Raw genomic sequence first — 27,036 nt, forward strand, 5'->3', positions numbered from 1 at the left:
TTTTTTTGTTTGGAAAAAAATTATTTTAAATACAAGATGAAAAATGATCTCGTAGGAGAAATCTCAGGTCCCGTTTCCACTAGAGCGAATCTGCATGCGTTTCCTGCATGCAGATTCGCAAAGGCAATACAAGTGGATGGGCCTGTTTCCACTTGTCAGAAATCCTGTGCGGTTTTGTGTGCAGGAAAAATCTGCACGGCACGGCAGAGCCATCAGAATTCGCACACCGCCTTGTGGTGTGCGATTCTCATACAATGTATTTAATAGGAAATTCGCATGCGTTTTCGTATACGAAGTTTACTGCAAGTTCGTGGGCGTTTTCGCATAAAATCAATGTAAAAGCACACAGGCACTGACATGGTTAAATTTGCATACTTACTAACATATGCGAAAACCCCCGCGAATTTGCGGTAAAATTCGCTGTAAAATTCGGATCCGCGTGCAAATTCGTTTTGCGGTTTCTGCGACTAATTCGCACCACACAAGCACCTCAGAAGAAAAAGTGGATTGCATATGGGCCTGTGTTAGGTTTGGTACAAATTTATGAAAGAAACACAGTCCTCTTTATTTTGAGTACAAATGGCATTCATGTGGGTACATGGGTGTTATACACCCCTGTTACCACATGATACACTTGTTCTTGGGTCTCCAACTAGTAATATAAACTGTTTATGGGAAGAGGAAAAGAAGATTCTTAACCACTTTACCCCCAGCGGTACGAATTTCTCCGCCCCTTTTTTCCCTCCTAAAAAACCAGGGACGGAGAAATCCGTACCTTCCGCGCTACCGCCGCTATCCGCGCTCCCGCCGCTCGTGCGCGCGCACCCGCCGCTCGTGCACGCCGCCGCCCGCTCGCCCGGAGATCAATGAACGGGAAAATCCATTCCCGTTCGTTGATCTAGCCCCCGCAATGATCTGCTGCTTCTTTCAGAAACAGCGAGATCATTGTGCGTCTCCCAGCCTCCTACTGCTTCCTGTAAGCGTCCTTCCGGACGCTTACAGGTCGCATGTAAACAAACACTCTGTGGCCATCTTGTGGCCAAATAGTAAACTACACCCTAAAAGCATTTTACATATACAAACATTACATTTACACAATAAATTAACTCATTACCTCCCACACTCCCCAATTTTTTTTTTTTTTTGTAATTAAAAAAAAAAAAATACAATAAAAAAAACCATAAATAGTTACCTTAGAGACTGAACTTTTTAAATATTTATGTCAAGAGGGTATAACTTTATAAACTGCGGGCTTGTAATTAGAGATGGATGCAAAACTGAAAAAAATGCACCTTTATTTCCAAATAAAATATTGTCGCCAAACATTGTGATAGGGACATAATTTAAATGGTTTTATAACCAGGACAAGTGGGTTAATACATTTCATGGGTTTTAATTACAGTAGCATGCTTTATTTAAAAACTATAATGGCCGAAAACTGAAAAATAATAATTTTTTCCCACATTTTTTCCTATTTCCCCATTAAAACACATTTAGAATAAAATAATTCTTGGCATAATGTCCCACCTAAAGAAAGCCTAATTGGTGGCAAAAAAAACAAGATATAGTTCATTTCATTGGGATAAGTAATAATAAAGTTATAGACGAATGAATGGAAGGAGTGCTGAAATGTGAAAATTGCTCTGGTGGTCAGGGGGTAAAACCCCTCAGTGGTGAAGTGGTTAAAGACCTCAAGTTCAAAAATTAGAAAACAGCTTTATTGAACCTTCAAAATGACACCAAACCACACTGTGTTAGGTTTGGACCTGGTTTCTGACCGTCAGCTGTATTAGCTGGTGCACTTATTGGCTATCCACTACAACAGCAGTTGTGCTCAGATGTGACTGCCCATGCCAACCACTTGCAAGCACCCAGGATGTGTACAAGAGTCACTGTTAGGTCTTTCAAGTGAATTCCCTTCCATGTACCATTGATTGGTTCAGTAAACTGGAACCGCCTCCACTATCCCACTTAAGGACCAGGGGATTTTGCACTGATCGGTGCTGCGTGGGCTCTACAGCCCGCAGCACCGATCAGGAAAGTGGCAGGGCAATCAGACTTCCCCCCTTTTTTCCCCACTAGGGGGATGTCCTGCAGGGGGGGTCTGATCGCCGCCGGCTACTACTGATTTGCGGGGGGGGCTCCTCAAAGCCCCCCTCCGCAGCGTTTTCCGGGCTCCCCGGCTTTCCCTCCCTCTACCTTCTTTTCTGAGCGGCGCAGGACGGAGTACCGTCCTGCGCCTGATAGGATAGGCTTCTGCCTATCAGATGACGGCGATCCCCAGCCAATCAGAGGCCGGGGATCGCCGATCTACGTCACGGCGCTGCTGCGCAGCAGCGCCATGTGATGTAAACAGCGGGGATTTCTTCCCCGGATGTTTACATTATGCGTGCGAGCCGCGATCGGTGGCTCGCACACTGTTCACGGAGGCAGTCTCCGTGAACTAGCATGGAAAGGCCGCTCGATCGAGCGGCCGTTTCCATGCTATACCACTAACGACCCGCCGACGCCTATCAGCGTTAGGCGGTCGTTAAGTGGTTAAGATGCACACTGGCACTCTAGCCTGTATGGTTACCTCCAAAAGTACCACGTATCACAGCATTTGTGTCTGTGGCTTGCTGCTCAACTCTTTGAACTTATTATTAAATTAGCTTGAATGCTTGCATTTTTGTTATTTTTATTCTAATTATAATATACAAAGGGTACGGGATATCAACCCTCACTGTTAAATATAACTCGTCTCACCTATAAAGTACTAAATATCAAAGAAGAAAAAGGATAAGGAGCGCTCCCTATCCTTTTTCTTCTTATTCTAATTAACCAATTTATTTGTACAGCACCACAGAAAAGAATGTTGTTATATTGATAGCCGTAAAACTTAAAATTCTTATTTACACTTGAATACATAAACAGGAAAAATAAAATAACACTCATTACTCCGTCCTGCAGGAACCCACCAGGTCCTGCTGATCAATGTCAACAAATCCACAAGCAAAAGAAAACTCTGGTGGCTGAAACTGAATCCAGTAAACTAAAAGGAATCCTTCAATTCATTATTTTCACAACAACCATTCCCTTCCTCAAGTGCCCCCCCCCCCCCCCCCCCCCCCCCCCCATCCCAATTTGTATTCTTAAAGGGGCAATATGGTGAAAAATTAAAAAATATGTGCAAACATAGAAAAATAAGTATTTTTTTTTCCAGAGTAAAATGAGCCATAGATTACTTTTCTCCTATGTTGCTGTCACTTACACTAGGTAGTAGAAATCTGACAGAAGCGACAGGTTTTGGACTAGTCCATCTCTTCATGGGGGGATTCTCAGGGATTTATTTGTTTTCAAAAGCACTTAGTGAATGGCAGTTGCTCTGTCCAACTGCCAAAAAACTGTGCAGTGAGCAGGGAAGCTGGCCAGCATCATTATTTAAATCCTTTCCAGGGAATGTCTTTATAAAGAATAAAAGCCTTGCTGAGAATCCCCTATGAAAAGATGGACTAGTCCAAAACCTGTCGCTTCTGTCAGATTTCTACTACCTGCTGTAAGTGACAGCAACGTAGGAGAAAAGTAATTTATGGCTCATTTTACTCTGGAAAAAAAACATACTTCTTATTTGTCTATGTTTGCACATATTTTACAATTTTGCCACAGTGCCCCTTTAAGTAGTCATCTGCAGCAGCTCAGAGGTACATTTCCCTATGCTATGCTGGAGTGCAGTAGCCATGAGCCTGAGCACACAATCTGACCATAAACAGGCAGAGATGTCTCACTGAGTATTTTGGGTGGAATAAGCAATGTTCATCTTCAAACAAGCTATAGCCTCCTGGGACTCGCAGTAATCAGGAAGTTGTCTCTACAGCTTCTCAGTTGGTTAATATGGTGTATAAATTATTTTAAGAAAAAGTAGACAAACCAAGCCATATTGCAAAGAGTTTTCTTCTCATCTAGTTGGAAGTCACTTTGTGCCATAAGGAGTGCTTCCCTTATCATTATTACTGCCTAGAGAAATCCTACACAGGCTGATCCTTTCCTGAGTCATTGCCAATGAAGATGATATGGTTGAAATAAGTCTGTGTATGGTCAGTGGTCACCATTACGCAATTACAGTTGAATTCATTTAAACCACAGGTGTCGAACTCCAGTCCTCGAGGGCCATATCCATGCTAGTGTTTATGATGGACTGAGAAATGGAGACCAGCACTAGCGGGGCTTTTTCAACTTATTAGACCAGTGAAAAATCAGTGGAGCCCTTCCCCAATGACAGCACTCAATTGCTTCCATGACTTTCCTCCAGCATGGGATCATAAATGGAAGAGGACAATCTTTTTGCAGAAAAATGCTACCTTATTACAGTTATATCAAACAATTCGGAAATGGCCTTCATCGTAGCATAGATGCAGTCTAGACTCCATTGAGTCACTCTATTATCTACAGGCTAAAAACTTTTTGAAACAACTACAAAAAAAGGAGGGACCAGTAAGATTAGGTTATAATGAATTTGAAAAAAATATATTTTGGAAAGAACTAGACCATGTAAAGGTTTGTCATTGGTCTAGACTCCCCTTCCTACTAACAGCCAACCAAAAATGGGGAGATAAACTTCAAGTATCAATGAATGACTGTACCTGGCAAACTATTTTACAAACTATCTGACTTCCCAAAACCCCTATCTACCAACTTCTTCAGGATAAATGTATTATGAGCTGGTATCTGGCACCTAGCTCCACGAGAAGAGGGAGCAGACAAGCTGAGGGGACATGTTGGCGGTGTAGGTCAGCCACACACAGTTATATACATATGTAGTGGTTATGTCACCAAACACAAAAACTGTGGAAAAAATAAACAATTTATTTCCTAGATGTTTTGGATACGATCTAAGTCTAAACAGTTATTTTGCTATACTACAAGTTGGACAAAAGTTTGATAATTATTTACATACCAAACTTGCATTCATGGCTTCATTGGCAGTTACAAAATTGGTAGCTGAGAACTGGAAAGGTCTATCTCCCCCCAGCTTTGTTGATATTCTGACAAGAATTCAATTATTTTTGCAATGCAAACTATCGGCAGGGTCGGAGCAGGGATGGAGGTGGAGGGAACTCTAGTCAAGAACTTAAAGAGAACCCGAGGTGGGTTTGAAGAATATTATCTGCATACAGAGGCTGGATCTGCCTATACAGCCCAGCCTCTGTTGCTATCCCAAACCCCCCTAAGGTCCCCCTGCATTCTGCAATCCCTCATAAATCACAGCCACGCTGCTGACAAACAGCTTGTCAGAGCTGGCTGTGTTTATCTCTATAGTGTCAGTCTGCTGCTCTCCCCGCCTCCTGCAGAACTCCAGTCCCCACCTGCATCCCTTCCCTCCCTGCTGATTGGAGGGAAGGGACAGGGGCAGGGACCGGAGCTTTGCAGGAGGCGGGGGAGCAGCTGAGACTGACACTGCAGATGTAAACACAGCCTCACAGCACGGCTGTGATTTATGGGGGATTGCAGAGTGCAGGGGGACCTTACGGGGGTTTGGGATAGCAACAGAGGCTGGGCTGTATAGGCAGATCCAGCCTCTGTACGCAGATAACATTCTTTAAACACACCTCGGGTTCTCTTTAATGACCTTTTGAAGACCGGAGAGGAAGGAAATTGAGAGAGAGCTTTCTGGGGTGTTTGGGAGTGGGGTTGTATATGTGTGGGTGTATGTAAGTGTGACCCTTTTTCTGTTTTTTTTAAATACATATGAGCATGGCCCCTTTTCTGTTTTCTTTTCCTTTACGTATTAGTATTATTCATTTTTCGCTAGGATATAGAGGTAGGGTGGGTGAAGGGTCAGTAGAAGATAGAACAACCTATAATGCAAAAAAAATCCCAACACCAAGAGTGAGCGAGCTGACGAAGCTTAATTTTCTCTGATGGGCTATATCATTGTTGGCAGCTGATGTTCTTCAAAAAAAGAAATGGAGACTTGTGTTCTACTTGAGGACCACACCTTTCTTAATTGAGTCCCATCAATTAATTTGAGCTGTGCCAAAAAATGTGTGAGGACCTCGGCTCTTGAGGACTGGAGTTCAACATCGCTGATTTAAACCATAAACCAAATATGCTACTAGACATATGCCACTAATGGCTTATCCTAAGACTAAGATCTGCCAAAATGCAACTGACAACATGCAAAGGAAAACAAAGGTTTGAAGGTTTTGACAAGAAAGACATGACCTGGAGACAAGGAAGCATAACTGGGCATGTCTAGAAGAAATGAAGCATCACAGTGTTGTACTGATGCAGACTGAAGACAAGGAGCAACAGGAACAGAATACCTTGAGGCCAGTCTGAGGGGAAGGACCTAGGTTGCATGCTTTATTAAGTGAGGCTGGATAGTTGCATACTCGACAAGGTCTCCGCTGGCATGGATGGAGCTCTCGGTGCCTGGAGGTGACACCAGTGCAGATGTGTCCAGCTCAGCATACTGGACATCTAGGCCGGTGCAAGCAGAAGTCTGCAGATCAGAGCACCAGAAAATGAGAGCAATCGGGAAATAAAAAGGGATCATTGGTGATAAGAAAGAAAATGGGCAGGGAGGAGGTAAATGCAGACAGAGCAATCGGAAAGAAGAAAAACTGTGAGGCAAATAAAATAAATATAAAAAACATAAACATAGCACAAATTAGGTTTCAAATTAACGAACAACAGTGTGATGCAAGAAATAATATTCTATAAAGGAGGTGGATGGATAAACCAGGAAATGCTCTTGTTTTAAGGTGGTTGGTTTCAGTATATTTTGAAAGGCTGATATTAAAGTCCATCTCCAGGCCACTAATCTAAAATAAGTCATACTCAGAGTCCTCAGGTGTAACCTTTTTTAAATGTGACCTATGCTGCTGAAAATCATGTCTTGAAATATTGATCACATGGCCAGGAGTACTGAATTCAGTAAGGCAGCTGTGGGTGTGGCTGCTATTGACTCTTCGATTGCATCTCTGACCAGGTATTTTACAAGTGATTTATTTTACATCATCTAATTAAAGATCTTATGCTGGATACACACCATGCATTTCCGCGTCGAATGCATCCGTCGATATGCGTCGATTCGATTATTTCCGAGGATTTCCGAACACGTTTCGATGATTTTTAGGTCGATTGTCATGTAAAGTATGGCAAATCGACTTAACGATCCATCGAAGCTTGAATCGGACATGTCAGAAATAATCGAATCGATGCGTATCGACGGACGCATCGAACACGGAAACGCATGGTGTGTATCCAGCATTACAGACAAATAGAAACAAGCTGTGCAACTGGATGCCTGCACATATCTGGGTAAACATCTGTGCCTGGAGTGGGGCTTTAAGCCTTTTTTCTTTTACTGATTTAAAAGGCCCAGCCTTAGATTTGCTTGTGTAAAAAATATTAATTATAAAATACCGTATTTTTTGGCATATAAGACACACTTTTCTCCCCCAAAATGGGGAGAAAAAGTCACAGCATCTCATATGCCAAATACATGGCGTCCCCAACTTATGAACTCCTGCAGATACGAACCGCCGACCCGTCATGATGTCGGGGACTTCCTGTATTGTCCACATGTGTCCTCCGCTCCCCAGTGTCCCCCTCCGCTCCCTCTGAGTAAAAGCAGCGGCAGTATGACTCAGGCAATCCATCGGAGCCCACGGCAATCAGAGACATTTCCTCTCTCTCACGGTTCCCCTAGTGCTGGTCGTGTGTAATGACGCGATCAGCAGAAGCCGGCATTAGGAGAGCAGTGAGAGAGAGGTCTCTGATCGCGGTGCGCTCTGATGGTTTTGGTAAGCCCTACTGCCGCTGCTTTCATTTATTCAGGGGGAGCGGAGGGGGACACGGGGAAGCAAAGTAGGACATATGGGGACAGAAGGGGACACATGGGGGAGACAGGAAGACACATGAGGTATAAGGGGACACAATAATTGTGGCGGAACATCTACAAGACACTCCGGGACCATGAGCGCACCAGGTTTAGTATATATTTTTCCCCTGGGTTTTGCCTTCTAAACCTAGGTGCGTCTTATAGTCTGGAGCGCTTATATGCCCAAAAATAGGTGCGTCTTATAGTCTGGAGCGCTTATATGCCCAAAAATACAGTAATTAAAACCGTGCAAGCTAGCTAAAATAAATTAAAAAAAAAAAACCACAAAAACTAAAAAAGTCCCTGTTTTTATTGGGAAACATGCCTTGTATCGGCTTAGGCTGCTACTACTCTTCGCAGCTTCCTTATCTAATGCCGTAACCTAGCAGCTAGCTCTGAATGTACATAGACAAATGAAAAAAAACATTGCATTTACTATATTAAGAGAAAACAATTTCAGCAGGTAAATATTAAATATGTAGTTGAGTGAAATCATATTTGATATTTGCCATTTGTGGCCAGCAGGTGCTGAGACGAAACCAGTATTCATATTCAAATAATAACATATTGCAGATTTGAGAGACAAGAAAAATGTAGTGTAATGCTATCCAGTGTCATAGCAGGTACTTCCAGGTATATATACAATACTGTCCTTTTTGCTAGGAAACCTAGAAACCAGATAATAATTCAATTAATTCATAAATGTAAACAAAATTATAATGGCCAAAATTACCAAGTAACGTTAAAATGTCCCTTTAGGAGGAATATGGTCAAGCGCCCTCATCCACCTCAGTTCACAAGGCATCGCAAATAACCCTTACTAGAGTTTAATGAGCCTGGCATGCAAATCAAGTTTGATTGATCTCGGATCTGATAAGCGCTGTTGGCTGATCATGCATCTCTGATCAGCATTGGCATCTGGTGAGCGGCTAGCAGTTTCTTAGACGTGCTGGTGGTGGGCTGTTTGTATTTGAACACCAACACACGAGTGGGGTTGCTGTGACATTGTGGCAACGGTTTTAAGGCGGATTACGCTATGTGCTTTCACCTCCTTCAAGACTTAGATGCGGGTAGACACAGATAAAGATGTGGACACACTGATATGCTTCTTATGCTGATCTATAACAAAATCAGCCATCGTATCTGGTGAGAGTACTTTGTGTGAACTGTTTTTTGGAAAGTGAAGAGATATATCACTAATGGCACATACACATGGGGTACGGCTGTCGCTGCAACCACGTGGCACACGCGTGTTGCGGCGACAGGTCGCCCATGTGTATGACGTGTGCGCCCTGAACCGTAGCCTGTCGGAGCTGTCGCCAGACGATTGACTTGTTCAATCGCCGGCTACAGCTGTCGCCGCAACTTTGCCGCAACTGTCGCTAGTCCGCGTGTGTATGCGGACTAGCGACAGGAGACCTAATGCAAGTGAATGGAGCATCCGGCTGGGGGATGCTCCATTCACAGACAGCTTCCGCCGCGTCTCTGCCTTTCTGGTGAGACGTGTGGATAGCTGTCGCCGCCAGGGAGCTGTCGCTCCCTGGTCTCTTGTAGCCATGCAACGGGGGACAATTGTCCCGCGTGTGTATGTAGCTTAATAGTGAACTATATGTTGAGTGCCGGCACAATCCACTTATGAACATAGACTGCAGGGTGGTATACCCCTCCCATTGTGTGGCAATCCATATTGCTGTATATATACTGTATTGTATATTTGTGAAGTTTGTCTTCCCCTTTTCTTCTCCTCTTTTGGATTGTGTATCAACATTTGCAAACAGTTTAGGGTGTGTTTAATGGTATATAACATATTGCTTTATTCCTAGGTTATTTCAAGGTCTAATAATACAGAGGAGCGCTCATAGCCACTAAAAATCTTACCGGCGATTGTTAAAAGTTGAACAGAAATTGATCACTGGTTGTCATTTATGGAAAGGCCTGACAAACCAGCATTTGGGGGAACATTGGCTTTTATGGAAACGCCTGACAAGCCAGCATTTGGGGGGACAGCACACAGACCTTCCATATCGGTGATCACATTAAGCAAAGGAGGTTGAAGCAACTTTCCTCTTAGCTCAGGAATTGCATCTGGCCAAAAACATTGATTGATATCTCACTGGACAACCGTATTCCTTCTTACGGTTCCATTTAAGATGCATCTAAAGTCTGTGATTAAGCGGGGTTACTGGTCGTGCTGTACTGGAACTTCTTATATACTCTGTATGTGTCACTATAGCAACAACAGTTCACATATTTGCCCTTTGAGTATGTGCTGACACTGCTGAGGCTTTCACCACTGTGTAGGTAGGGCAGGACTTGGTGGGAATAGTGTTAAGCTCGAATTTTGCATAATTGTAATTTCGCATCAAAGTTCACAATTATATTAATGCAAAATTTCTGGCAAATTTATTATTAATTAGTTTCGTCCACGACTGTAATTATAAATTAATTTTGTGCATAACTAATTATGTTCTATAATTATATCTTGTAATTTTGCAATTATGAAAATGTAAAATTTGATTCTTTGGGAACAACTTTTTTCAAAAAGATTTGTTAGTTGCTGGGAAAATCTATTTAAAAAAATTCAATGGAAAGTTGCTTTTTTTATACATTTCATGAAAATGGGCAGTTTAGTGTCCCCTCTCCCAGTCATGGGCATAACCAGAGGGGAGCAGCCCCTGTGAACACAGGGGAGCCCACAGCTATGGGGGCCCCAACTATAAACCTACCCTTCCTCCGATACAGGGGACTGTACTTTAGATCAGGTGTTTTTGTGACAACACTTGTTATGAGTGTGAAGATCATGATGGCCACACTTGTTTTATGACCCTTGTGGGAGGGTCCCCCAGGCTGTGAAGAGCACCAAGGGGAGGCAAGGGAAGGGATTGCTGGGGGGCTTCATGAATTGTAGTTAAGCCACTGCTAAGCCTCTTTTACGCCTTGTGACCCTGGCTGGTGCAGCTTAGGGTGAGGAGCCCACACGGTCTAGGATCCAAATTCTGGCTATACCAGCCTACATGTGTGACAAGGCATTAAAGAGGCTTTGGAGGGGGGACCCCATGTGTCTGTTTTCTTGCAATGTATAAAATAAGTACACAGAACTTGGAACTGTGTATATGTTAATGTGTTAAAGAGACACTGAAGCGAAAAAAAATATATGATATAGTGAATTGGTTGTGTACTATGAATAATTACTAGAAGATTAGCAGCAAAGAAAATATTCTCATATTTTTATTTTCAAGTATATAGTGTTTTTTTCTAACATTGCATCATTCTATAATATGTGCAGATTACACAACATTCAGCATTCAAAATGAGTCTTTCAGAGCAGTCTGTGCACTAATGACCTCTCCTCTAGCAGAGCAAAAAAAAAAAACAGTTGAGATAATAAAAGTCAGATAACAGCCCTCTCCATGACTAAACTTAGTCGGAGAGTTAATAACTTGTTTGCATAGAGATAACAACTGGAGTTTCTTAACTCTTCCTGTACTGGAAACAATTAGACTGATGTATCTGATCTTAATGTTTTATTTCTTAGCTGTACTACACATACAAATCATAATATCAAAAAAAAATTTCGCTTCAGTGTCTCTTTAAGCAGCAAAATGTTATTTTTCTCAGTTTAAAAAACATTTTTTCTTAAAATATTTTAAAATAGATTTCCTCAAAAACTACAAGGTCTTTTTGAAAAAAATCTTTGTTTCCACTATTCCCCCTTCCCATTCTGGCTTACGCTATTGTTTTCTTTGGCAATTTATGCAAAAATGTGTCTGTCATGTTTGTAATTTCACGTAACTAGAGATCGCTCGAACCTCCGATTTTAGGTTCGCAAACCTCAAACACGAACTTCCGCAAAAGTTCATGTTCGTGCGAACCATGCGAACCGCAAAATACTTCAATGGGCAGGCGAACTTTTTAAAATACAAACACTGTTTCTGGCCAGAAAAGTGATGGAAAAGATATTTCAAAGGGTCTAACACCTGGAGGGGATCAGTGACTACAAGAGGAAAAAAAACTTTCTAAAAAGACCTTATACTTTTTGAGAAAATCGATTTTAAAGTTTCAAAGGAAAAAAGAGCCGATTCATTCGATTCAATTCATTAAAAAGAACCGGATCCTTCTTGAACCGGTTAGTATAGCTTAGAATGCGTCCTGTGCAGGACGCATAGCTGCCGGCTCCTGCTGTCTCTCCCCACCTGCCTTCACTTGTCACCCTCACCTAGCCTAGCACCGGGTGCACCCATGGGTGCACCAGGTGCCAGGCTAGGTGAGGGTGAGATTTGAGGCGGCGGGGAGGACAGCGGGAGCCGGCAGTTATGCGTCCTATGCAACGCATTCTCTGCTATGTGGGGGGAGGCGGAGATCTTCAATCAACATAATTGAAGATCGCAAGATTAGAGGATACTATGGCCGTGGGACATTTCCAAGGATATTGGCAGGGGAACTTTTTTTTAAAGGTACAGGTAAGTATTTCTGGTTAGTTAAGAACATTAAAACTTTTTTCGTCATTGTGTTTTTATTTCATTTAACCCTTTGTGGACATGGGTAAGGGGTACTTTGTACCCTTATACTCATTTCTCCTGGGAGGGGGTGGGCACCTGGGGTCCCCATCTGAAAGGGGACTCCCAGATGCCACCATGAACCCCCCCCCCCCCAGGGAGTCATCACCCCCACCTCCTCCTGGGGTACCGAGGGGGGGAAGAGCCCCTTGTCCATGGATTGGACAAGGGCTCGGGAGGAGAGGGGAAGGCTTGGCTGCCCCTTTCCCCCGGAGCCTCCCATACCATGAACCATGTGGACTGGTATAGCTCAGGGTGCAAAGCCCCACACGGCCGGGGCTCCGCATTCTGGCTATCCCAGCCTGCGTGGGGGACAAGGGGTTACAGAGAGCTCGGGAGGGGGAACCCACATCATTTTTTTTTTTCAGATTTCCCACACTCACACCCAGCACATAAAATATATACGGTATTTTTTTAAAATATTGTTTCCTGCTATCTTTTTAACATATCCTGCAAATTTGGTGTTGCTAGGATGTAAGGGGCCTTTGCTATTAACTGCTAAAGTTGGCAGGTGATAACCAACCAGAGATATGGGGGTGCAAAAATGCTGAATTTTGCCATTGGCTTGTATTGGGCTTCCAATAAGAAACCAATAAGTCTAGGCTAGCTCTCCTGGGTGATACAGATTCCCTGACATTTGTGCAATCTCATGTTGGGTACACATGATGCATTTTTTCAGTCGATTTCCCGTTCGATCGATTTTAGATTCATTTTTCCGCTTGATTTCCCACTCGATTCTCGTATCTTTCTTATCAATTTCCATTCACTTCTATGAGAAATCGAGCGATAAAACGATCGAAAGCAATATCGGACATGACAGAAATTATCATTTGAATGCATCTATCGAACGAAAAAACGTATCGTGTGTACCTAGCATTACAAAATCAGGAGCAGTATGCGAACCACAGTGGTTATTTACTTACCTTTTCATTAGTTACTCCTGAGTCACCAGCTTGTCTAGTTGGCAGTGAAGCTTCTCTACTATCACTTTAAATTTCCACAATAGGTGGAAAAGAGTATTGTACCATGTTAGCCACCAGTTGAAGCAAAAAGTTTTGTACAAAGATGATGCCATTTATTGGCTAACTCAATAGCAAGCTTTCAAAATGCTATAGATTTCTTCTTCAGCCTTTATCTGTCTATTTCTACTTCAGGCTTTAGATAAAGCCTGAAGAAGAAATCTATAGCACTTCAAAAGTTTGCTTTTTCAATCTATTGAGATAGCTAATAAATGGTGTTGCCCTTACTCCAAAGTTTTTGCTTTTAATTTCAGTAAAAGTTTTTTTTTTATGTCAAAAGTGTTGTTCCTTTTGCCAGCGAGTGATCACGGAAATATAAATGGCTGTAGGCTCTGTGATTTGTAGAGTGGTATATTTATGATTGCTGAGAACCCTGCAGTTAGAAGTGATAGAACATTTTCATCATATCTCAACGTTTGGTACAAATACAAACAACAAAAGGGAGACGACCAAGGGCAAACATCTAATTAAGCCGTGAGTTAAATTGGGCGTTTAGTGTTGCCAATAGGTAGAATATCCAGGCCTGGATTTACATCACAGGAGCCTATAGGCTCAGATGTCTTGGCAGCCTAGACTTCGCCCTCCATGAACCTACAAAACCCCCACCAAACTGCTCGGCAAGTGTACTGGTTGTCCTAGCTGTCACCTCTCCCTTACTTGCCTTGCCCAGCATAGGTAGCTACAGGTGTGCCTTAGCATTGGGTAGCCAGTGGTACCTTCAGTATTAATTTGCCCCTGACTGAAGGGAGATCTGGTCAGTGGAATGCCGACACCTGGGTGAGTAACCTCTCATTTACACTCCACTCTGCACTCTGCATTGGGAATCAGGGAAGGGGGCGCTCTGGGAGAGATAGAGCCGCCTTTGCAACATCAGGCTCCTGTAGGCACATGCCTACAGTGCCTTATGGTAAATCCATCCCTGAGAATATCTGAAATTTTATATTACCAATATTCTACTATTATCTTGCCTAACCCTAACCTTAACCAATTTTACCTGAACTAATGCCTTTGTGACTGCCTAACCCTCCTCCCAAAGCCCAACCTTAACTTCCTCTCTCTTACTATTAACTAATTCCCCTCACCCTATCAACTAACACTAACCTTATTAACACTAATCCTAACCCTAACCTATGAGCCTGTTGCAGTATCCATAGGTTGACTATATAATAGCCAACCAGCAATGCCCATATTCGAATATAAGCTATATAACAGCCAAACCCAATAGCCAAAGCTCATCTTTGGAGTTAATGTCTGGCATGTACAGATTAACATTGCTACCAATGTGCTCAATTTAACTGCTTCACAGCAAGTGAGAGCCCCACCAGGTGCATTACCTGGGGAACAAATGTAAATAGAAAATTGGAGAATTATTATACTCACACATTACAGGTTGCTGTAAATTCTCAGCAACCACTATTTGTGGATGGGACATGGATCTGATAACAAACTATTTTTCTATGAACCAATCTATGGTTTTTCTATGAACCAATCCTACATACGCGGTAGGACACTCTTTTTAGGAAAAAAAAAAAAGTAACCTGTTTCTGTACTAATGACCCCATATAAACGTTCTTTAATACTAGTGCTGATACACAAACAAATGGAGTCCAAAAATATAGAATAATTAACTTATTAAAAGGGAGGTTTATCACCAATAATGGTCAAAAATCCATTAGCAAAAATATGGACTGTAGTATGACATGTTTCGCCAATAAACCCTGGCTTCTTCATGTAAAACAGTACTAATATTGTCGAGATTAATAGTAAAGTGTTGAATACTGAAAATAAAATATACAACTGTAGAAACAAAACCCATATAGAACATGTGCAAACAGGGCCGGGTTTACAACTCAGAGGCCTGTAGGTACAGGCGTTCTGGTGCCTTAAACTCCGCCCTGAACACCGGCCACACCGCCAAGTAAAACTATTCTGAACTCTTACCCCTGCCTTATGTCACTAACTGTCCATAGAATCTTACACTCATATCATTATTAGTGACATGGGACAAGGATTAGGGTATAAGTGCCTAAGATCAGTGATAGGAGGCAAGTATTAGACTGCAAGCTCCTGAGGTCAGTGATCTGAGGAGGAGAGGCCGCCTCTACCACATGAGGCACCTGTAGGCTCGTGCCTACAGTGCCTTATGGAAAATCCAGCCCTGTGTGCAAAACAAATATGGTAATATACACTGTTTGAACTGACTAAAGGAAAGCCTACAACTTAGTGCCACACTTCAATCTGTCAATGCATGGCATTATACAAAATCAACAGTACAAAGGGAGGGGGAGTCACTAAAGTACAGGTGCAAATACTAAAAACTGATGTAAACAGAGTTACCAAGGAAAAATAAGTTGCATACATACATGGCATGGAGCCCACAATGTCTGTACAAGAATCCACTAATTGAATCCTGGCCATTGGCATGATGCAGTGCTTACCTGTGTTGAACAGTAGTCAAGACTGCAGCTCCAATGCATTTGTAGCTAGGAGGCAATTTAGACATTTTTCAGTTCTTTCTTCCACTTTGATATTCAGGTTCTTCTATTCGATTAGCTTGAAAAGAGATCATCAACCACCCCCACCAAAATATTGATCATGAGCCCTGTTGTGTGAACCAATAGGAACTTTAAAAATTGTGTTTCTTGCCTGGGGAACTTATTTTAATTTCCACTTTAACCACTTGACCACTACAGGTTGTGTTCCGCTTATGGACCAGAGCAATTTTTACTTTTCAGCACTTCTCCCATTTATTTGCCAATAACTTAAACACTATTTATCACACCTAAATGATCTATATATTGTTTTTTTGCCACAAATCGGGCTTTCTTTGAGTGGTACTTTTTGCTAAGAATTATTTTATTTATATGCATTTTAATAGGGATAATAAGAAAAAAATGGAAAAAATGCATTATTTTTCAGTTTTCAGCGAGTATAGTTTTAAAATAAAATGTGCGACTATAGATAAAACCCACACATTTTATTTGCCAATATGTCCTGGTTTCAACGTTCTTTTTTAAATTATGTCCCTAGTACAATGTATGGTGACAATATTTTATTGGGAAATAAATGTGTATTTTTTACATTTTGTGTTAGTTTATACTATATTTATTTTTTATTTATTTATTTATAGTGCCGACATATTACGCAGATTATTGTACAGAGTATATTGTCTTGTCACTAACTGTTCCTCAGAGGGGCTCACAATCTAGTCCCTACCATAATCATTTGTCTATGTACTGTATATATTGTTTAGTGCATGTACAGTATCTTAGTCTAGGGCCAATTTTGATGGGAAGCCAATTAACTTCACTGTATGTTTTTGGGACGTGGGAGGAAACCAGAGTGCCCGGAGGAAACCCACGCAAACACGGGGAGAGAATACAAACTCCTTGAAGATGTTGACCTGCCTGGGATTCGAACTGGTGACCGAGCGCTGCAAGGCGAGAGCGCTAACCACTACCTCACTGTGCTGCCCATATCACTAAGTACAAGCTCTTATTTGTAAAAATAAAAGTAATATATCCTCATGGCGTACATATTAACCACTTCACCCCAAATGCATTTTTACCCTAACGGACAAGAGCAATTTTCACCTTTCAGTGCTCATCCCTTTAATTTGCCAATAGCTTAATCACTACTAATCACAATGAAATGAATTTTTTTTTCACCACCAATTGGGCTTTTTGGGGTTGATATTTGCTTTCAGTAATAACTTTATTTTCTATGCATTTTAAAGGGAAAAACAAGGAAAAAAGGAAAAAAACACACTATTTCTCCAATTTCATCCCCTATAGTTTTAATATACTGTAAACACTGCTACTGTGCATAAAACCCACACATTTTATCTGCCTACTTGTTCTGGTTATCACAACATTTTAATTATGTCCCTAGTACAAAGTATGGTAACAATATAGTATTTGAAAATAAAGGTGTATTTTTTCTTTGTTGTTTTTTTCCCCCTCGATTTTCACCTGCACGTGCACAAGCGGGTGTGCGCAAGTGCATGCGCGGACGTGGACACGTGCACTTGCGCACATGCACAGCGGCAGCAGCACTGTCTGACTTATAAAAAGTCCTGGAGCCATTAAGAGCGCCCAGCAGGACGTTTTTATAAATCAGCTTGTCATTAAAGAGAACCAGAGATGAAGCACCCTCTTGTATTTTACCTTATAAATCAGTGGGAACATGACAGTAAACACCTTATCTGCTCTTTGTTTCATTGTTCTCTGTTTAATCTGACTGTTATCACCTCTGATAAGAATCCCAGACTGAGCACTCAGTCTAGCTTTGCTACGGAAAGATTATAGCTGAGTCTGTCTTCTCTGGTGTCTTTTCAAGCCCAAGCCTGCCCCCTTGTGGCTCTGCTACAATGCCTCAGCTATAATTATTCCCTGCAAAGCCAGACTGAATGCTCAGTCCGGGATTCTTATCACAGCTGATAACAGACACTTTTAGCTGTGAGGATGAAACAGCATGGTAAGTGTTTTCTCTAATGTTCTTACTGAGATATATGGTAAAATACACAAGGGTGCTTTGTCTCTGGTTCCCTTTAAGTTTAGAAAGTTGAGCTCCTACACAGAAAGTGTTGTGTACAGTATATATTTTTTTTTTTACTTTCATTTTCTGAATGATTACTGGTATCTTGCTGATGCAGGTGATCATTCATGACAGGCATTTTGATTGGCTTTGGGAACTCATGTTCCCACAGTGTGCTAAAGGCAACGATGGGAATGTGTGCGAGAACGGTGTGTTAAACGCGATTGCACCAAAGTGCATATATCTATGCCCATAGAGCTAAGATGAAGTCTCAAGGGTTGTACTGTAATAATTTCAGGAAGAGGTTAAATTCCAGTTGGTCCACACAATAAACTAATAGAAAGCCCCAGGCTTGGTTTACACTCAGCAGAAAATTGTCATTTTTTTGTCCACTTTTCAGATAGGAGACCAGAGTAATAATGGACATGTCCATGGATCCTATGTTATTAATAGGATCTATTCACTTATGTCCATCACCAACGGATCTGTTGGATTTGTTTTGATAATGAATGCATAGTCCCAACCTGCACAATTTTTATGGACCAGATGCTATGTATGACAACGCACACAATGGAGACACTCTAAATGAGAGGTTTGTGTACATCTGCAGTCACTGTGCACAACACAAATCTAACATAGGGCTTGATATACTAAACTATGGCAACTCATAGCACGGCTGCGCTAGCGTTTTGCACGTGTTTTCGAATTTGCACCCACGATTACGCGCGAAAATTTGCGATTGCACGCGAAAACGCACACAGAAATGCTAGCGTGGCCATGCTATGGGTTAGCGCGGTTTAGTGAATCAAGCCCATAGTGTGACCCAAGCCTTAGTCAGAAATTCAGATGAGCACCGACAGGCTTCCTTGCTCAGTATTGGTGTGGGGACGAGTGAGGGATGGCTGATAATCCCTTGTCAAACCTGTCTGTTGATTGGTGGGGTCCAAACTCTTTAGAGATGTTGCTGTAACCTTTTTAAGCTTTATGGGGATCAAAAGTTATTTTTTTTGAGGCCTTCAGAAGTGGTGTCTCACTCACACCACTCATCTTACTCACCCTGTTGATCGAACACACCAGACTCTGATTTTGTTTTAAAATTAAATTATACTTCACTTACTTTTTAAGGGTTCACTTACTTTTGGTTCATGCCAATATGTTATTAGCTAATTTTATTTCAATGAATACATGACTACATACAGTGGGATGCGGAAGTTTGGGCAACCTTGTTAATTATCATGATTTTCCTGTATAAAACGTTGGTTGTTACGATAAAAAATGTCAGTTAAATACATCATATGGGGACACACACAGTTATATTTGAGAAGTAAAATGACGTTTATTGGATTTACAGAAAGTGCACAATAAATAAAATTAGGCAGGGGCATAAATGTGGGCACTGTTGTCATTTTATTGATTCCAAAACCTTTAGAACTAATTATTGGAAAACAATTTGGCTTGGTAAACTCAGTGACCCCTGACCTACGTACACAGGTGAATCCAATTATGAGAAAGAGTATTTAAGGGGGTCAATTTTAAGTTTCCCTCCTCTTTTAATTTTCTCTGAAGATTAGAACATAGGGGTCTCAAAACAACTCTCAAATAACCTGAAGACAAAGATTGTTCACCATCATGGTTTAGGGGAAGGATACAGAAAGCTGTCTCAGAGATTTCAGCTGTCTGTTTCCACAGTTAGGAACATATTGAGGAAATGGAAGAGGAAGACCACAGGCTCAGTTGAAGTTAAGGCTCCAAGTGGCAGACCAAGAAAAATCTTGGATAAACAGAAGCGACGAATGGTGAGAACAGTCAGAGTCAACCCACAGACCAGCACCAAAAACTTACAACATCAACTTGCTGTAGATGGAGTCACTGTGCATTGTTCAACCATTCGGCACACTTTACACAAGGAGATGCTGTTTGCGAGAGTGCAGAGGAAGCCTTTTCTCCGCCCACAGCACAAACAGAGCCGCTTGAGGTATGCTAAAGCACATTTGTACAAGCCAGTTTCATTTTGGAATAAGGTCCTGTGGACTGATGAAACTTAAATTTAGTTATTTTAGCATAACAAGGGGCATTATGCATGGAGGAAAAACAACACAGCATTCCAAGAAAAACACCTGGTACCTACAGTGAAATATGGTGGTGGTTCCATCATGCTTTGGGGCTGTGTGGCCAGTGCAGGGACTGGGAATCTTGTCAAAGTTAAGGGACGCATGGATTTCACTCAGTATCAGCAGATTCTGGAGACCAATGTCCAGAAATCAGTGACAAACCTGAAGCTGCGCCAGGGCTGGATCTTTCAACAAGACAATGACCCTAAACACTGCTCAAAATCCACAAAGGCATTCATGCAGAGGACCAAGTACAACATTCTGGAATGGCCATCTCAGTCCCTAGATCTGAATATAATTGAAAATCTGTGGGGTGAGTTAAAAAGAGCTATTCATGCTCGGAAGCCATCAAACCTGAATGAACTACAGATGTTTTGTAAAGAGAAATGGTCCAAAATACCTTTCAACCAGAATCCAGACTCTCATTGAAACCTACAGTAAGCGTTTAGAGGCTGTGATTTCTGCAAAAGTAGGATCTACTAAATAATGATTTAATTTCTTTTTTGTGGTGCCCAAATTTATGCACCTGCCTAATTTGGTTTAAACAATTATTGCACACTTTCTGTAAATCCAATAAACTTCATTTCACTTTTCACAGAATGTTTTAATGAGTTACATTGTAACTCTGCCGCTGTGTGCAAGTGGGCGCGCTCCCGCCGCGTGCTCACGTTGGATCCAGCTGCTTAGTGATTGGACCAGGGAATCACATGTCGCCTGGGCCAATCAAGTGCCAGTAACAAGGCAGATCATTGTTACAAGCCAGTAACAATGATCTGTCTTGTTTATGTCAGTAAACAAACTTGCTTTCTCCCTCCCAGCTCATCCATCACCTCAGACTGCTGTCAATCAGCATTCAGAGGTGACAGGAGCTGTGAGGGAGAAAGAGACTGTGATTGTGGTAAGATATTTACTTTTTTGAAATAAAATTTCAACCCCATACTATTAATTAACCCCTTATCATCCCCCTCCTTTGCCATTTACCCCTTTTCTGTTTTATTTTAGTACTTTTTAGTACTTTTCTGTACTTTTTCACCCCTCTTCTACCCTTATTCTGATATATATTTATACTTTTCTATTCTTTCTGTTCATTTTCAAAGTAAAAAAAAAACCCTATCTATCTATCTATCCCCTTTGCTTGCTATGGCGGGAAGACTCTATTCTGTTGAGGAGGCAGTCGTCTTCCTCCAGCAGAGCAGCAGCAGTGGGGATGATTCGGTGAGCGAATGGCACCCAACGAGCAGCTCTGAGTCAGATTCTGACAGTTCAGAGAGTGTTGGGCAGCCGTCTCACCACTTCAGGAGACATGATGATTCCACTGTCCAGGGCCCTTCAGATGCCACCGCAGTGGGCTCGGTGGGTAACACAGCTGCAACTAGCAGCACAGGCCAGAGGGGAACTACTGTCCAGGGCCCTTCAGATGCCACCGCAGGGGGCTCAGTGGGTAGCACAGCTGCAGCTAGCAGCAGAGGCCAGAGGGGAGCCAGGCAAAGGCAGGTACGCCCACCGGTACCTGAGGACATCATTCAGGGCACCTGGTCACCCGCTAACCTTGTAGCACCCAACATCCCGCCTTTTCCAGGGGCAAGCGGAATATCAGTGCCCACTGACACCTTTAGGCCTGCTGATTTCTTCCAGCTCTTTGTGGGTGAAGATTTGCTGCAGCACATTGTGGAGCAAACTAATTCGTTTGCGCAGCAGTATATTGCCCAGAAGCCCACCTGTTATTTGGCTGAGAAATGGGAGCCCACCACCATACCTGAGCTAAAGGTGTTTCTGGCCCTAACACTACACATGGGCATAGTCCAACAGCCAGAAATGAGACTGTACTGGTCTAAGGACTTTATGCACAGCACACCCCTGTTTCCAGCTTCAATGAGCAGACGTCGCTATGAGGCTCTTATGAAATGCTTGCACTTTGTTGATAATACAGAAAATGTTTCCAAAGATGATCCTGCCCATGATAAGCTTTTTTAAGCTGAGGCCCATCCTTACCCACCTCAGTACAAAATTTAGTGAGGTGTACACCCCAGAGAGAGATGTTGCAGTGGATGAATCCCTCCTACCCTTCCATGGCAGATTATCCATCAAACAATATATCCCTAGTAAGGCTGCAAAGTATGGGGTGAAATTTTATAAGCTATGTGAGAGCAGCAGTGGCTACACATATGCTTTTTTTTTGCTGTATGAGGGCAAAGATAGCCATTTACAGCCAGCTGGGTGCCCACCATACATGCCAACCAGTGGGAAAATTGTGGTGGAACTAGCCAACCCACTCCTCCACCAAGGCTATTATGTGTACATGGATAACTTCTACACCAGCATTCCCCTTTTCAAATTTGTATATTCTGCAGAGACTGTGCCTGTGGGATGGTGAGGCCAAACTGCATAGGCCTCCCACCACAGGTGGTTTATAAAAAATTAACAAAAGGAGGCAGCAGAAGAGTACAAATGACTGGCACTCGATAGTGCTGGAAGTTGCAATTGGAATAAAAACCGAGCAGACTGTGCTCTCCACCTGGTGAAGATATCACAGTGATAGCAGAGAAGAAAAGCAGGTCCGGCACCAGTCGTAATGCTTCAGTGAACTTTTATTCCAATAGGTACAGTAAGGTTACATGGAGGTACAGAAAGGACGGCCTGACAGCTGTTTCGCAGGTTCCCCCGCTTTATCAGAGGCCAAACACTATTGGCCTCTGACGAAGGGCGAGGCGAGAGTGTTAGCCACAAGACTTTACTCTGCAGACCACCCCCCATCTTCTGACCACTGGCTTGCCTTGGCATATGATTGTCTCAATACTACTAGACCAGCAATGGTGAGTTCCAATGTATTTGTCATTAGTGTTAAGTATAGTGATATAGCCCTCACTTAAATTATTCTATTTGCAACTGAGTAGGTCTGGGTCTCTAGTTTTCAGAATGGCAACATTTGTGTATTTTATTGACTGGTCTTACACTCCATTTTATTGACTTACACTTACACTTTGAGAAGAAAGAATTACATGGTTGCATTTGAAAAAATAGACTAGAAAAATCCTTTGGTGCTGTTCTTGGTTAATAGTGTATTGCGTGGCCAAAAAGCTATCTAATGATGTGTATAGGGTATCATTTTAACTGTGACAAGCAAGAGAAGAGAATTTGGGGTGTTTGAGAGATTATGCATATGGTATTTGAATTGTCTTTTCGTGCCAAAGTGAAAAAAAAAACCTGCAAAAAATAACATTTTCAAAGTTATGGTGCAATTTTAGCAAAACCGCATAAGTGCAAGTGTTACAAAATATGTATATCTGAGTAGGTCTGGTTCTCTAGTTTTCAGAATGGTATCATTTATGACCTGTATCCAATGTTCTGAGACTCCAAGGGTTTTGCTAGGAAAGAATGACTGTATTGTTTCTGGTGCAAAAAATGGCCTTTAAAAATACATTGGCGCTGCTCATGATTAACAGTGTATTATGTGGCCAAAACGCTATCTGATGATGTGTATAGGGTAACATTTTAACCGTGACAAGCAAGAGAAGAGAATTTGGGGTGTTTGAGAGATTATGCATGTGTCATCAAATTTTTTTGGCAAACTGAATGAGAAGCAATAAAACTGTTATTTCCATGTACTCTGTACCAAAATAAAACACTTGTAAAAAGCACCAAAAGTGACAGAATTGAAAAGAGAATGCATAAATAGTTACCATAGGGACTCAGCTTTTTAAATATGTATGCTATAAGGGTGTACTATTGTTATATTTGCAAATAAGGGCTTGAATTCATTGGTAGTATGCAATGAGAAAACAAAAAATACAACATAGGAAAAATACACCTTTATTTCCAAATAATATATTGTCCTTTGTCACCATACTTTGTACTAGGGACATAATTTATATCTTGTGATAACCAGGAGATATAGGCAGATAAAATGTGTGAGTTTTATGCATGTTAGCTGTGTTTATTTTAACACTATAGGGGATGAAATTGGAGAAATAGTGTATTTTTTCATGTTTTTCCTTGTTTTTCCATTTAAAATACATAAAAAGAAAAGTTATTACTGAAAATAAATATCACCCTCAAAAAGCATATTTAGGGGCAAAAAACACAAGGTATTGATCAATTTGATGTGATAAGTAGTGAAAAAGTTATTGGCAAATGAAAAGGAGGAGCGCTGAAAGGTGAAAATTGCTCTGGTCCGTTAGGGTAAAAACCCTTGGGGGTGAACTGGTTAACTGACATTTTTTATTGTAACAACCAACGATTTATACAGGAAAATTATGAGGATTAACAAAGTTGCCGAAACTTTCGCATTCCCACTGTAGCTCTAACTAGCTTTTCTTTATTTACTTTTAGGACTTGTGAAGTCCTAAAAATAGATGAAGATGATGATGATGATTTCTACTTGCTTGGGTGGTTAGACCACCTGCTGTAGGAGAAATTTGGCAGTAGTGATTCTTCTAATCTGCACTGGGAACAAAGAAGTTGTCATAAATATTTATATGCAAGCAAGGCATAGAGCGTATGGACCTGAAAGTCCAAGCAACCAAGTTCAAGAGCTTCGCCACCCCAGTGCATTGTCTCATTACTCCCTTTGTCTTTCAATTTGCTCTGTTGTCCAGAACTTAACTAGCATGCTGAGTAGTTAAATACATGTTTTTGCTCTCTGCATCTTCTGTGAACAATGTGTCATCTACTGAGAAGTAGAACATTATTTTCGTTTTTTTAAATTTTTTAATTAACCTTTCTCGTGAGAAGTTTTGTAGGTGATTGGGTTCCTTTAACCCCCCAGGTGTTATGATTCTTTCTGGAGTTTAGGGACTAAAAGTGGTGCAATTTTTTTTGCAGGCTTTTAGACTCTAAAACCGAGAAAAAAAAATCACACCTCAGAAAGATCTGCAGCAGCCCCAGCACAGACGCTCCTCCCTGGGATCCAGTGCTGCAGTTCTCCCTCCTTCCTCCGGGTGACACTGTAATCCTGTAGTGAGATCGCCGTCTGTCATCATGACGACAAACAATGATCTCATCCGAGGGATGCAGACTCCGAGAACAGAAAAAAGAATGGCTGCCAGCGCCTGGATCCTGGGGTAGGTGAATTAAAACGCACACTGCGAGCTATGCTCTGCACAGTCCTGCTGGCGGCTACCACTAGTCACGCCCAGGGTAACTGATCCTGCCTTGTTTTTTCTACCCTGACCCGTGATAACCGCCAAGGAGGTTAAAGCACGACTATGAAAATAATAATTTTTTTTCAACTCAGCTCACGCGCCATGTGAGTTTTTTGTGGCAGAGCAGGAGCCTTCCTCAGTCCTCAATGTTGACTTGATGGTGCCACAGTTGCGCTAGGGAGGGGGGTTAGTCGTCAATATACTGCAACGGGGGGGAGGGAGGTATGTCCCTACACAGATGGGCTAACTCCGCGGCCTGACGCCGTCAGTGCAGTTATGGGGGTACATGACTAAGGTAATGTAAGGGGTAAAGAAAACAAAGAAAACTATTTTGCACACATTGGCCCGTATGCAATAAAGGTTTTCTCCTGAGTTTTCTCCTAGGAGATAATTTTTCATCTTCAATTTAAAACAAATTTTCAACACTTTGCAATTGAAAAAGTACCAAAAGTAGGTGAAAAAGTACTACCAAAATTATTTTCTTGCTTGCTGGCAGGTTTTAAATGCTTCATATTGACATGTTTGAAAATACCACCTATGGTACGAGAAAGCGCAGGAGAAAAAGTGAATTGAATATGAGCCATTGGCCCAGTTTTCTCCTAGGTGATGTTTTTACCACTTGCCAATAAAATGCCTTTTAAAGACCAACTCCTGTGAAAATAATGTAATAAAAAAAATGCTTCATTTTTACAATAATTATGTATAAATGATTTAGTCAGTGTTTGCTCATTGTAAAATCTTTCTTCTCCCTGACTTACATTCTGACATTTATCACATGGTGACATTTTTACTGCTGGCAGGTGATGTCAGTGGAAGTAGCTGCTGCTTGCTTTTCTGGCAGTCGGAAACAGCTGTAAACAGCTATTTTCCACAATGCAACAAGGTTCACGGACAGGAAACTGCCAGGACCATGGTCCTCACAGTTTCCTGTGGGAGGGGTTTCACCACAATATGAGCCATACAGAGCCCCCTGATTATCCGTTTGTGAAAAGGAATAGATTTATCATGTAAAAGGAGGTATTGGCTACTGACTGGGATGAAGTTCAATTTTTAGTTACGGTTTCTCTTTAAAGAGAACAAGAGGTGTTTTTTGGGGTGGTAGATGGAAGATGGGACACAGAGGCATGTTCTCTGCCTCATGACATGCCTCTGTGTCCCCACACCGCCTCTCTCTGCCCCCCACCGCCGCGCTATAGCCCCCCCAACATTAGCGCCATGATTTGTGGCTATCTCTGAGGTAAATATGTGGGAGAGGGATTCCCTGTTCAAAATGCCTGCCAGGGGTGTTCCTGCAGGTTTTCCAGAGCTGCCATTGGGCAGCTTTCTCTCCCTGGCCATGCCCCCTGCCTCTCCCCACCTCCCTGCACGCTGTGCATGAGAGAATGAATATCATTCCAGCGTCGTGACCCAGAGGTCACAAAAGTAAAAGTGGGCCATTATGGCCCATAGGAGTGATGGGCTACCTGATCCGCTCAGCCCCTCAGATCAGGTAGCCTAGTCTTCTTTTTTTTTTTAATTTCATGAGCCCACCTTGGGCTTTCTTTAAACCGCTAGCAAGCAAGAAAATGCTCTGAATAATTTTGTTAGCACATTTTTACCTATTTTTTGGTACTTTTACAATTGCAAAGTGCTGAAAAATGATTTTAAATATAACATAAAAATATTATTTTCTAGGAGAAAACTCAGGAGAAAAAGTTAATTGCGTATAGGCCATTAGCATTGATTGCAATTGCTTTACGTATGTATTTATTATATGTATGTATGAATAGGGTTTTTAGAAAAAAAACATTTACTTTGATAGTTGTCCTT

The 27,036-nt window shown here is 41.8% G+C and overlaps 1 protein-coding gene across 7 annotated transcripts in view; it reads right to left on the reverse strand.

Annotated features, from left to right (window-relative positions):
• Positions 1-27,036, reverse strand: part of NECTIN1 (nectin cell adhesion molecule 1) — a 316,761-nt gene that overhangs the window by 16,760 nt on the left and 272,965 nt on the right. For 2 of the 7 annotated variants that reach the window (XM_068240981.1, XM_068240987.1), the window contains exon 9: positions 15,878-15,922. The exons of 2 other annotated variants lie outside the window; for them this stretch is intronic. In XM_068240981.1, the coding sequence (XP_068097082.1) occupies positions 15,878-15,922 (45 nt within the window). Of the gene's footprint in view, positions 1-6,302; positions 6,482-15,877; positions 15,923-27,036 lie in introns of all 7 variants that reach the window. 3 more of the 7 variants (XM_068240983.1, XM_068240984.1, XM_068240986.1) reach the window with 3 other exon arrangements.

The sequence above is a fragment of the Hyperolius riggenbachi genome, chromosome 6 (genome assembly GCF_040937935.1).
Source record: "Hyperolius riggenbachi isolate aHypRig1 chromosome 6, aHypRig1.pri, whole genome shotgun sequence".
In the NCBI taxonomy this organism is placed as follows: domain Eukaryota; kingdom Metazoa; phylum Chordata; class Amphibia; order Anura; family Hyperoliidae; genus Hyperolius; species Hyperolius riggenbachi.